Source organism: Nannobrachium achirus (genome assembly GCF_963921795.1).
Source record: "Nannobrachium achirus genome assembly, chromosome: 6".
Taxonomy (NCBI): domain Eukaryota; kingdom Metazoa; phylum Chordata; class Actinopteri; order Myctophiformes; family Myctophidae; genus Nannobrachium; species Nannobrachium achirus.
Window position 1 is genome coordinate 45,654,671 of NC_137815.1, and position 13,459 is coordinate 45,668,129.

The 13,459-nt window shown below is 42.1% G+C and overlaps 1 protein-coding gene across 1 annotated transcript in view; it reads right to left on the minus strand.

The window, feature by feature from the left end:
- The window catches only part of LOC308286265 (E3 ubiquitin-protein ligase Itchy-like), a 35,716-nt gene that overhangs the window by 8,567 nt on the left and 13,690 nt on the right, over positions 1-13,459 (minus strand). The window contains exons 6-20 of the mRNA XM_080727249.1: positions 13,311-13,359; positions 12,970-13,148; positions 12,220-12,517; positions 11,209-11,304; positions 9,725-9,899; positions 7,069-7,138; positions 6,482-6,566; positions 6,028-6,156; positions 5,312-5,384; positions 3,235-3,306; positions 2,901-2,989; positions 2,270-2,429; positions 1,701-1,834; positions 1,313-1,453; positions 753-873 (exon numbers count right to left, since the gene is read on the minus strand). Of these exons, the coding sequence (XP_080583375.1) occupies positions 753-873; positions 1,313-1,453; positions 1,701-1,834; positions 2,270-2,429; positions 2,901-2,989; positions 3,235-3,306; positions 5,312-5,384; positions 6,028-6,156; positions 6,482-6,566; positions 7,069-7,138; positions 9,725-9,899; positions 11,209-11,304; positions 12,220-12,517; positions 12,970-13,148; positions 13,311-13,359 (1,871 nt within the window). The remainder of the gene's footprint in view (positions 1-752; positions 874-1,312; positions 1,454-1,700; positions 1,835-2,269; positions 2,430-2,900; positions 2,990-3,234; positions 3,307-5,311; positions 5,385-6,027; positions 6,157-6,481; positions 6,567-7,068; positions 7,139-9,724; positions 9,900-11,208; positions 11,305-12,219; positions 12,518-12,969; positions 13,149-13,310; positions 13,360-13,459) is intronic.

A 13,459-nucleotide genomic window follows, 5' to 3' on the forward strand; every position in this document is an offset into this window, starting at 1 on the left:
ACTCCTAATTATTTATGTCAACAGTCTTTTTGAATGAACTACAACACTATTCTATTCATGTATGAAGAAAAAATGCAGAAAGTTTGTTATTAATTCACTTCGTTGCTATCGGGCAGAAACCTTGCATCTCCATCTTTCAACTTAAATTATCACCCTATTTCGTTACACTATAATCTAAAAGGTTTTAATTTTATATAAATAACAATAAAAAAAGGTTTTGGACGTACAAGGTTTCCACCTGACAGCAACACATGATTATAACAGGGTTCCCACACATCTTTACCAATTAATTTCCAAAACTTTTCCAGAATATTTAACCCGATTTCCAGGACTATATAACAATAATTCAGCTCAATAACGAGTCGCTTACTCCTATGCGCAATGCCCAAAGACAGGTAGTGTATGCCAGTGGTTCTCTAGCTTTTCAGGCCGTGACCCACGAAATAATCATATTTGAACTGGGGACCCGGGCACCCTGACGAGCACTAAGAGTAGAGGACTTTTGTATAACACGGCAATTTCTGCCTCTAATTTTGACAATTTGGCCAATGTTTAATTTGTCATTTCAGAGGTATTAACAAAATCAATAACCAAAGACAATGCATAGCTATTTTTCCAGGACCTTCCAGGACCCTTGATCAATTCCAAAACTTTTCCAGTACTGGAAAAATATTTTTCTAATTTCAAAATATTTCCAGGAATTTCATGACCGTGGGAACCCTGTTACAACCACCAGGTCCAAAGCTGTGTACCTCCAGCTCTTTGGCATCAAAGTATTGAAGGTACTGCTGAGGCAGGACTTCATTGAAGCCTTCAAAGAAAGCTTGCGTCTGCTCTTCCACTCCTCTGGATAATCTCCACTCAGCAACCAATCTGCAAACACAGAGGCGGTTCATTAACCATGTGAACCCCAGCATGCCTATTTTCTCGGGAGCGAACATTCGGCAACAATAGCAGATCTACAAGTTCTCAACGTGTTGCAATGTGACACGTTCTGAGCTTGTCAGATTGACTAAGTATAGAGGGTTTAAGTGGTTAAGACAATCAACATGCATAACACCATTTCCTATGTTCTCTTGGGAGAAGTAACAAAAGATTGCTGCTATTTGTTCCAAAAGGCTTGTCCCTGTATATATAACATGTATAGTGAAAAATGTGACATAGCTCTGTTTACACAATACATGTTCCCCCTTTTCTGTTTTTATTATATTTTGACCCTTGCTTTGGCAATGTAAACGTATGTTTTCTCATGCCAATAAAGCTCATTTGAATTGAATTGAATTGAATTGAGATGGGTGAGAGCAGACAGTACCTGATGTATTCCTCCTTGTTTTCCTCCGTGACGAGAACGTTCCCTCCATCAGGCTTCAGCTCATGGGTGGTTACCTCCCCCAGGATCTCCTTGTCTACCGAGAAGAACATCTCTAGGCCACACTCTTCTATGTTGTTATCTCTGCAAAACAGAGGATGGCATTGTAAGCGACATGGAAGCTGTTATTCCATAGACTGCCACCATCATCAACCTAGTTCTATTCCTATTCACCATCGGTGGGCGACACCTGAGCGCAAACAAGTATAAATCAGGCTTAGGCTTAAATCATGTCTGATTGTGGATTCGTTATGCCATAATCACAGAGCGATGTTTAATTACTTCACTACATACAGTACAGTAGCTACAACCAATATATGCCCAGACGTACTTGATCCAGATGAGGGAATTGTAGAATTCTGGGTCTACGGACTCCAGGTCTTTGAGAGCAAGGGGTTTGTTCAGGATACGTTTGTAGAAGGGAAGCGAAAAGCCTGTGTCAATGAACTTTCCATGGAACAGCGCCTAGAAACAGACAGTGCAAGACGTCTTAGTTTGTGATCACTCAACATGTAACGTGTCAATAACATTACCACCAGGGATGGATTGATCGATTGCAATGATAGTTTTTTACACTTGTGTGATAACTAACCATTCTAAAGAAAGCAGCATCAGATACATAACCTCCAAGTCCAATATTTATCTTCTATACATTTCTTCCAAATGAAAATCCTTAAATAAATTTGAGGCCTGCTTAAAACAGCTGTACTTTAGAAGTAGATATCATAAATATAGTTGGGTTTTATCTGGGGGTGCAACCATCTAAAAAAGAATTGACCGTTATTGGCTACCAATTGTATTTCCCCTCATCCTCCAATAATATTGGATCAGGACATCTGAGCCACTCTAATTAGCAGCAGCTATCAGCCCTGTGATAAGTCGACACATGATGAAGTGTACCATTGCAATGAAGCGTCCAATGAACTTGAAGTACTTGAGGTGGTCAGGGTTGATGTAAGAGGCGGGGTTAATCTGCAGACAGTAGTTGTCCTTGCCAGCATACTCAAACAGACAGTACATGGGATTCAGCACCTCATGGGACAGCAGGAAGAACCATTCCCTGTAAGGATGAGCCCAGAGTAAATCAATGAACGCATTATTACTTTAACCATTATTTTATGCTTTAGCTATTGAAACACAGCAGATATACAGGCTCACAGCGCGCCACTGAGTGCCGCGTTGCGAGCTTGTAGATCTGCTATTTTTGAAAAATTCGTGAAAATTATTCAAAGTCTTTGAATATTTTGTCCCGATTCTATTTATGTCTTCTAAATGCTTCTAAGGTTTTTGAAAAACGCGTGTTTCCATGTCAGTGGTTCTCAAACCTTTTCATGTCAAGGACCCCCACCGACCCCCATCTCAAAATATTGTGTATCAGGGACCCCCCAGAGGCAAATATTTTAGTTACAAATGTTGAAATATATACATTCAAAGATTTGCACAAATTTTCAAGATTTTTCAAATATAGCAGAGTGCCGTGTTGCGAGCTTGTATATCTGCTATTTTTGAATAGTTAAGTACAGTCACGTACCTGGCTACTCCACCATAGTCCAAGCCTTCCTCTCCAGGAAATATTATCCACAATCTCCGTCTCAGATCTTGTGGATGAAAGCTCATGATCTTTCAACAGAAAAAGAAAAAAGGAAAAGAAAAGAAACACAGTGGGAAATGATTTCAATGGAAATCTCAACTTGTAAAACAGTGAAAACCCATGAATTTTGGAATCCCTCAGCCACAGCAGGCAATTTAGCCAATAGTTTACTAAGCTGATTGGAAAATGGCTAAACAAGTCAAAGTCTAAGATGAAAACATATCTGTGCAAAATAAGACTTAAGGCAGTATAATAAAAGCTTGGAGAAACTCACTTGTTGGAAGGAATCCTCAAACAAGGTTTTGCGAGTGACTGTAATCTTTATATGCTGGGGCATCGACAGTTGCTAAGAGACAGAAGCACAGGGAACGAGAGAGAAAAAGACAGGCATGAAAACCTCAATAAAATATTACAATTTAGGCATTTAGCAGACGCTTTTAATCCAGAGTGATTTACAATAAGCAAGGTCAATACATCAACATCAACAATCAAATTCAGTAGAAAATGTATAAAAAAAATTAAAAAGCTATTCAAATTACATGTATGGTCATTGGGTGTAGGCAAGTGCTACAGTAATGCTAATAATAAATGTGTATTTGTAACACACTTTATATTTGAAACAACTCTCAAAGTACTACATTTAAAAGGGCAAAGAAACGAAGCAAAAGCAAAACAAAAGCAAACAGAAAGATTAAAAAGGACTAAAATGGTCAAAAACTATTTGAATCAGTAAATTAAGATCAGTGCACACCTATTATACACTAAAAGCACATTTGTGATCACCTAAGAAAGGGTCAAATCACATAGGGCATCCAAAAGGTCCTTCTAGGTAAATGCCCTTTTGAAAGCGTCGACTGACTGTGGTGCTCTCAGGTGGTCAGGGAGGGCATTCCACAGCAAAGGAGCTGAAAGCCCTGTACGGAGGTTAGGGTTTGTCTTTTTGGTTTTTAGTGAGTTTGAGTTTCCAGAGCGGAGGGAGCGGGTGGAGGTTGGGGGTTCAATGAGTTCTTTGAGGTAGGAAGGAGTGTTGCTGTGGATGCACTGGTGGGTGAGGAAGGAGGCTGACCTTGTAAGCGATTCAAATTACAACGGGAGTTTATTCCACAGTTTGGGGGTTAGGAGGGCGAAGAGTCTCTCTAGGACGAGTGGATCACTGTATGTACTGTACACACCATCGAGACTTTCAAACATAATTCTCGAGACGACATCCTCACATGTACAATGGGTCATACCGGCAGCTCAAACTAGGAAGAACTCACACTTTTAGGTCAATGGCTATGACGGCCCCAGAGTTGCCGTAGTCTCGGGTCGCGGGACCCCGACAACCCATATTATTTTTTTGCCCTGTGTCACGCCTAAAGTACCGTGGCTACTTACTTAGCGTAACAGGTTTAGGTGGGGGCAGGTATAGGCTGTACCAGTGTAATCCTTATTGTTATCACCTCATTGATTATGAACACTGGAAGGAGGGAGAACCATGGCGAGCCAGAGCGACCTTTATGCAGCCTATCTCATATAACATTGAATGACAGACGGATAGAACACAGTACTATGCAGTAGATATCACATTTACATCTGTTAGTTGAAATAATTTCTTTAATCTTCATAGGCTATATAGCCTACATCTCATCACCACCTTTTGCAGCATCTCTGTTTCAAGGCATTCATTCAGAACATTTAGAAAACACAAAAATAAAAAGTAGTCAAAGACGTTTACTTTTCTTATGCAGTCGCGTCGCGGGTCGCGAGAACATGTATGCGTGTGCATGTGTGTATACACATCACGTGTGCGTGTTGCACTAGATAAGCGACCCCCCAAACATTGAATCACTACTGCACCACTGGCCGGCCCCATCAGGCGAATCACATTTATTTGTAAGTGGCAAACTGTAAAGGGATCCCAACTACAAGGCTTATGATTAAAGGAGCTATTGTCAACTTTTTCTTGAAAAACGGATGCTAAAATAAAAATAATGTTTCGAAAATATTTTGTAAAAAAATTCAAAAATGACCACAAAAAGCGTAAAATAATGATAAAATAATCATTTGGCCATTGTCAGACCGACACTTTGTTTACATTCTAGTCTATAGACTAGGATGTAAACAAAGTGTCGGCCCTACAATGAAAAAGTTGACTATAGCTCCTTTAATGTTTTGTCAATATGAAGATGGTAGTTTCTGCCATATTACCCATTACCTAAGAAAGCAATACATGAATGGGTACATAATGTATTTTCAGGACCCCCTCGAAGACTAGATGCTACTGTACATCTCAAGGTGTTAATTTAAACCAGTCAATCAACAAGCAGATAGTTTGACATCATTGGGCATGTTGTTCAGAAGACACTTACCTGACACCAGAATCGGAAGTACTGCACTTTGGCTTTGAAGTCCCTGACGTATGTAATCTGGGGCCCGTTCTCACTGTAGGAAATCACAGAAATAGGAATTGTGTGTACTTCAATGTGTGCTTATTAACACATAAATATGATCTCAAACCTGAAAAGTTAAATAGTTTTGTAACAGGTTGGGAGGATAATCAATTAAGTGCTTTAACTTCCAATAATAAAGAAAGCAGCATCAGATACATAACCTCCAAGTCCAACATTAATTTATCCCCCCGCTTGTCCCCAAAAGCATGCCGTTTAGAAGCTTATACCAGAGGTTGACTAGAGGCATTTCCCCAACCCTACGATGCAGTGGAACTTTCTATTGCTATGTCAATTAGGGACCTACAACACAGGAGTTAGCAACTGAAGCTTTTTTGAGATCTGTTTTGGGGCTTTTATGGCTTTATTGATAGGACAGTAGACTGACAGGAAATGGGGAGAGAGATGGGGAGTAACACGCAGCAAAGGTAGTCGGGATCAGGAATCGAACCAGCGACACCCTGTCAGGCTACACTGAGCCTATGTGGTATGCGCCTGGACCGGTAGGCCAGCGGACGCCCCTTTGCTGAACGAGGGGTCTATAATTGGTCCACTTTTTTTTCCCGTCTACATCAAATCTCATCAAAAGCCTATAATATAAAATGTGTTCATTTTATCACTGTTTAACTCAGACATACAGTGAGGATTTCCCTGTGCGAGGATCGATGTAGGTGGTGGTTCTCCTGTTGTGGTCTACGAAGTAAGGTATTCCATCCACCGTGAACCTCATCTCCCAACCTTCTGGCAGGGGCTTGTCGTTCAACAACCTGGAAACACACACACACGCGCACGCACACGCACACAGAGAGAGAGAGAATAACAATCTGTCAGCGGAAGCTGTTCTTACGACATTCCCAAGAAATGTTTGCCCACCCCTATGAATATTATTTTCATCTGAGGCACCCCTACATCATGTTCATAGCTTTCAATCCCATCACCTTATATTCATGGCATATTGAATTGAATATTGAATGAAGACAAATAAATAATAATCATTAACAGAATCTTTGCCACTATGTTTGAACATGGTTTGAAAACAGGGTCTCTAAGTTACAGAGAGGAGTGCAACACAGGTGATATTAATGTACCCACCCTTGTGTCCTGGGATCCTCCCACTGTGTAGTCCGAGTTGTGTGTTGAACAAAATACACTCTGCCATTAGTGTCTGTTCTCTTCTCTGGGACATAAAATGGTAAAAGTTGAAAGTTAGAAGATAAAAGTTAACTGTTTATGTATTATTCATTCATGGGTTATTCGCAGGTCTAAAGGTTTGTTTTCCTACTAATAACAGGGTTACCAGTAAGACTCCCTAATCGGGAGATAAGCGACCATCACGTTGCGACGCATACACAAACTTTAGAAGGCAATCGTAGCCAATCAGGAGGGAATATTGGAAATTGGACAGATCTATGTTGATGACATGACTTTAGAGAGACTGTGTAGCGCTTTGCGTGATTTTAGGCCAAAATCTGTAGGAGCTGTGTCCAAAAATGTGTTTTGCAAAAATAGGCCTGATGGTGGCGCCAGAAGAGGGCCATGTGAGAAATCAGGGGCAGTGTGAGCAAAGTTTGGCATGGATAGGGGCAACGGTGGCGGAGATAAGTGTAGGGACAAAAGTGTGACGTGACGGACGCAATTAGTGAAACAATGTAAAACACTTAATAGCCGACCATGCTTACCCCAGCCATGTGGTAGAGGCCCCAGTGGGTCAAATTCTTTGCTTGCTGCAGCTGCAAGCTGGTCTTGGAGCTAAGAGGCAGAGAAAAGGGAAGGTGCCTGTTCAATGGCAATACTAAGCAAATGAGATAGAATATCATTATTTTATTACACATAATTATAATACATGTTTTAAATAAGGCCTTTGGATGTCTGTTATACAAGCCATAGCTATCAAGCTGTAACTTCCCTGAATGTTATTATGGTTCTTGATATCCCCCGATTAGGGAGTCTTACTGGTTATGGTTCTTGAGTATTTTACTAGCTCGCTTAAACATGCACCTGATGAGGTGCAGACCGTGGATATATTAAACTAGGGGTTGTTTTGTTTTACAATTTAGGCATTTAGCAGACGCTCTTTATCCAGAGTGGTAAACAAATGAGTGTTTTGTTTTTTATCACACCTCATTCCTAATACAAACTGTGACATTTGATGCACCAACGTTTAAGCAACGTGATGAAGGTCACCGAAACATCGGGGTGTCAAATAAATGTCAGTTATTATTAGGAGGAGTGTGTGGCTATTTTCTTAATTCCGTTGGGTACTGTGTGTGCAGTAAACATGTGATCTGACCAAAGCCTTCTGGACACAACTACCAATTACCACAGTCATGCTGGACCCTGCAATGTCACATGAGAGGGTTCAGCATCAAGGCTGTGCATACTGGGAACTGATTCTCAAGTAAGCCACTGGATTCCACGATCCATTTCAGTATGGTGTGTGACCACATGAGAGAGGGGAAATGAACATATGTTAGCATTGCATTAAAAGATGGATTAATTAGAAAGGTCCAGTGGAAAATTGTCCCTGGAGGAAAGATTGATTTATGAATTAAGTTAAAAACCATCCGTGTCTTATTAACCACACAATGATATTTAGCCAACCTTGACTTTGACTCAATTATTCAGGTAAGTCAGCAACATTTAAATGACTGTGGAGTGAATGTGAATAAATAAATAAATACAAATAAAAAGAATAAAAAAGAACTAAATTCTCAACATCATATCACCTCTGCGGTGTACCATTAGTTAGTCTATGTGACTGCACCAATAAAGGTAAATAATTAAATAAAAAAGCGGCTTCCCAACTTATTAACAAAAGCAAATACTGTTAAGTTTGCATTGTGGGCTACAGAAAGTAACTGCAATTCTAATATAATTCTTTGTACTTCATAACCATTTCAGACCATGACCCTGTTATTTATGCTCCTTATACTGTATCTTATGTTGTCATCATGGGTCAACAATATTACTTGTTTTAGACAGAGAATTTTATAGTTGGATTTGTTTTCTTTCTGTTGTACCGAACATGTATAGAACTGTGATAACGAGACCCAAAGCCACTATACAGTACGCGATTATTCCTACCGTAGGAGACGGTGTTACATAAATTAGAAGGCGCGGCTTGTGATTGGCTGGAGCGGAGGTCTGGAGTGCTCGGCTGTGGTCACTTGTACCGCGCGGGTGTGAATGTTAACCTCTATGCCTAAACCTAACCCAAAAAGCTAAGCCTAACTCTAACTCTAACCCTAACCCTAACCTTAACCTCAGTAAAACTATGCCTAACTCTAACCCTAACCCTAACCTTAACCTCAGTAAAACTATGCCTAACTCTAACCCTAAACTTAACCTCAGTAAAACTATGCCTAAACCTAACCCTAACCTCGGCGCGCGTGAACGGAAAAGAAGCGCTCCTTCAACCACCGTCTCCTACGTTTGGAATAATAGCATACAGTACATAACTAAACAATTATTTTGTGAACCGTAACCTACATTCTCCCATACAATTTGCCGTTATAAATCCCAACCTTTGCGTGGGAAGCACCGTATGCAACATGTTTGGTGCTTCTGCAGAGGCCCCCACAACATGAGGTGAATCCACCCATGCCCAGTGAGTCAGCCAGCCAGTGAACAGTGCTAACCGCTCCTACATCTGGCTTTGTGTGTATGTCCGCATGTCTGTCCATAGATATGAAAAGCTAGACGCCTCATCCGCCGCTGCAGTTCATTTGAGCGACATGTAACAACAACTGGAGGTTGGATGTCCTGAAAAACGGAGGGACCGCTGCCAGTCAAAGTGACTACTGGCCAATCATAGCGCGTCTTTATTGGCATGTTTCCATCTAGTTCCTGATGTTGCACGGCTCAGCTGCATACGAAAAGACCCGCCCCCACCTGCCTCTGATTGGCCTACTAACTTCCGTTTCTGTGATGCACGTGGAAGCGCTGCACGCGGAAGCGACGCAGAATCCCTCAGTCCAGCGATGCATATGCCCCAGAGCCGAAGGAGGCGTCTACCTTTCTATGTCTATGAGTCTGTCGGTATGTCCCGCAAAGCCTGGCATTGGCCAAGCTTTGCGGGACATAATGAAATGAACTCATAAAAGGCACCACTCATGATTTTTTGCTTGCTCATGACTTTCACTTCGCTATATTTCAAATATTGTGACTCCACTACATTTTTAAGAAATGACTTTTGGCAAGCAAACTTAAAAAAATATATGAATGAAATGTCAATACAGCAATGAGTTGATATTGAAAAGTGAATGTACTTCATCATTTGTAATATTGAATACTTGGGTACGGTATACGCTTTGTCTGTGACGTGTTCACACTCACCCCGTATATGAACCTCTGGTTGAACTGCTGCATGGCTCCCTGCAGTTGGCTGCGCTGGTTCTGCCACTCCTCGTAGTTACGCACTGACTCCTGCGTGGGGCGCTGCCACGTGGTGGTTCTAGTGATGTGGTCAACGTAGTACACCCGGCCCATGGGGTCCACCCTTCTCTCCCACCTATAGGGGACAGGTGGTGGTGGGAGGGGGCACAACTTAGTAGGGAATAAAGGGGCCCATATCCGGCCCAAATCTGATCTGGGGCCTATATTAACTCATTTAGTGCCTTTCCCGAGATATCTCGCGAAATTCCCTTTGATGTTCGCAGTGCCAATCGCGAGATGTCTCGCGAAAAGTAATATATTACTGTAACGGCGGTTATCCTACCGGGTACATGCGCGGAAGGTCCCGAGACGATCTCCCTCGCTGATTTATCATCATCACGGATCCACAAGCAACAAAATAGTAATCCCATAACATTGAGGCAGACGGGGAATCTCATCTTTAACGTCCATTATCTCCAAACAACACTTTCAAAGCGAGGATGGCAATAGATGCTCGCTTATAAAACACATGTTGAAAAGCTCCGTTCCGCCATTACACAACACCATGTGGACGATGACCGCTTCCTGTGAATGACGCGATGACGTCAAACCGGAAGTGTTTAAGCTATGGACTTCTGGCCTTCAAAATAAGAGACTGGCCGTTTATGGAGCCAGCGAGAGGCACTCTGGACATTTTAATCCGTTAATTTCTGGGGCACAAAATGAGTTAAGGGGGAGAACCACTCATTTTCAATATTGAACTATGTAATTAATATACCTTTGAGTTGTTATGTGGAAATAAGAAAAAAGTCCCCCCCACTCCCCCCTTCTGTGTTGCCTAGAACTGGAGGATTGATTTGGGGGTTTGGCTTGCAAAGTACACCGTGATGACATTATCTGTTTATCACGGTGTACTTTGCAAGCCAAACCCGAAAATCAATCCTATATATCAAGGTATATTAATTACATAGTTCAATATTGAAAATGGGTGGTTCTCCCCTTTAAGAGTAGCATTGTTTTTATGCAGTCTCAGCAGCTAATAAGATTTGAATCACATGCCTTAGCCTTGTTCAGACCAATCAGGATAGCGAATTAGATTTGGGCTGCATAGTCGACCCAGGCTAATGAGTTACATTGCAAAGGCAAAGGTTTATGTCAACTTTTTCTGTGATATAAGTTGTCCAAACTCTCTATTTTTGCAGACCAGCCAAACACAACTACACGGTATGTCAAAGTAAGCCTGCATTATTATGACTAATATGGCAAGCATGATCGCTTCGCTGGATATTGTGATCACGACTACGGGTGAGATGATTCTTTTTTTTTTTTTTTTTATGGCACTCCAATTTCCAGGAACAGCTGCGGTCATAAAATAAATGTCTTAATATTGCTGATCTGCCAACACCCTTGGCAGAGAAGAGAAGAGAAGTGAAGTAGAAAGGTACCCTGCGGGCAGAGCGTCAGGCCGGTCCCAGGTTGTTCTTTTTTCAATGTGGTCCACAAAATACATACGGCCATTCTGGTCCACCCTCTGCTCCCACCTACAGAGGAAAAGACCATTTAGTCAGCAAAAAAAGAATAGAAAAAAACAGCCAGCAGTGGGATATTGATGGGAGTCATTTGCAGAAGCCCTTGTTTAACCCATTTAGGCCTAGAATTAATGAATGCTTTAACCAGTGAAAAATAGCAGATATACAAGCTCACAGCGCGGCACCGAGTGCCGCGCTGCGAGCTTGTAGATCTGCTATTTTTGAAAAAGTCGTGAAAATGTTTGCAAATCTTTGAATATATGTATTTTCAAAATGAACGTTTGTAACTCAAATTTTGCTTCTGGAGGGTCCCTGGAACTAAATATTTTGAGATGCGGGTCCGTGGCCAAATAGATATAATTTTGGGGGTCCTTCACATGAAAAGGTTTGAGAACCACTGACATAGTAGTCTCTCAAGAACAGACTAACTGAGCTCCAATTAAGTGAAAAGGACCTTTTCTTTGACGATGGCTGGCCAGATTGCTGACATAGAAACATAGGTTTTTCAAAAAATCTTAGAAGGATTCAAAAGACACTTATAGAATCGGGTCAAAATTCTAATTTTCACGATTTTTCAAAAATAGCAGATCTACAAGCTCGCAGCGCGGCACTCCGTGCCGCGGCACTCGGTGCCGCGCTGTGAGCTTGTATATCTGCTATTTTTCAATAGTTAAAGCATAAAATAATGATACACAAAATGTGTACCCGTTCTGAATGTGTTAATGGAGTCAGAGAGTCATGCAGGGAGAAAACATTTACTGTAGCCATTAAAATCGCTCGAGTGTGTCAAAGTCATTTTGAATTGAGCAGCTGGCGAAGGTGCCGCCAGCACTCACGCGGATTTGCAGGGATTTCGTGTGAAGATTGAACGGCTCAGGTAGAATCAGTAGCAGCGGGAAAGAAAACATAAAAAACGTTTCCTCTTACCCGGGAGGCAGGGGACCGTTGGCCACGGGTGCAACTCTGGGAGTGGCCGGGGCCGGCGTTGTAGGGGGAGCCGTTGCAGAGGCAGAGGTTGAAGTTGCAGGTTTAGGGCCGTTCGTCGTTGGTGGCAGCCCCGCTGCAACTGGTGCTGCAGCGGAGGCTGCTGCTGCTGCTGCTACGGAGCTGGCTGCTTCAGCTGAGGTGTCCTGTGGCTCTGAGCCCCCACTGGCAGAGGCCTGGGAGGAGCCATCTGAAACCGGGGCTTCACTCACCTCGCTGGTGGAGGAGCTGCTGGAAGAAGCTGGGGGATAGGAACAGCACACGACAGACGAGGGGAAGGGGAGAGGATGGTATCGATTAATGCATTTATAGTCCTGTTTACCCCCACACTAGTGATGCAAAAGCATATTCGATTAGCCACATGAATTGTATCCTACCGTCCCTGTTCAGCAAAAATAGCAGATCTACAAGCTCACAAAGTGTCACATTGCAAAGAGATTTAGTGTAGAGGGGGGAAATGAGCAGACCCTGGTCAACTAAGTAGGGTTTAAATGGTTAAACAACAAACCATAAAACCATAAAATCAAAACCCCTTTTTAGGCATATAATGTATATTTCATAGATATATTTTTTTGATTGTGTACATTTTATTAGTTCACGATTCTTGATAGTTTAACTATGTTTTGCAGCAGGGGATGTACCTAAGCTCTATGCCATTAATCCATCCACTGAGTGAAAGATTACTCATCCTACCTGGTGAGGCTGTTGGTCTCCGTGGGGTGGGAGGAGGGGGGCGGGCTGGTCTAGGTGGACGTGAGGCTTGGGAGACCCCTGGAGAAGGGGCAGGAGACCCCGTACCATTGACAGCATGGCCGTTAGGGACAATGACCCACTCGTCTGAATCACTGGAGGGAGATGTGTCTCTGCTTGACCTGAAGGAGAATATCAAAGTATCTATGGTCAGAGTCATCTTCAATGTCGCACCAAGTTCACTGAATTGTGAGGAAACTCACTCTATAGAACCAAACTTAATATTTAACCCAAGTTAAGCATAAACAACCATATAGGTGCAGAAATAACAATGTGTACAACACCTGATGCCAGAGTCCCCATTCTGTCTTGCATTTCCATTGGGCACAACAGCTACAATATAATAACAGAGGAAAAGACACATTAATTTTGATGTCTCAAGCTTGTGTATGTATTTCTCAGTTAGTGTTTAAAAGAATTCAAACGTTTCGGC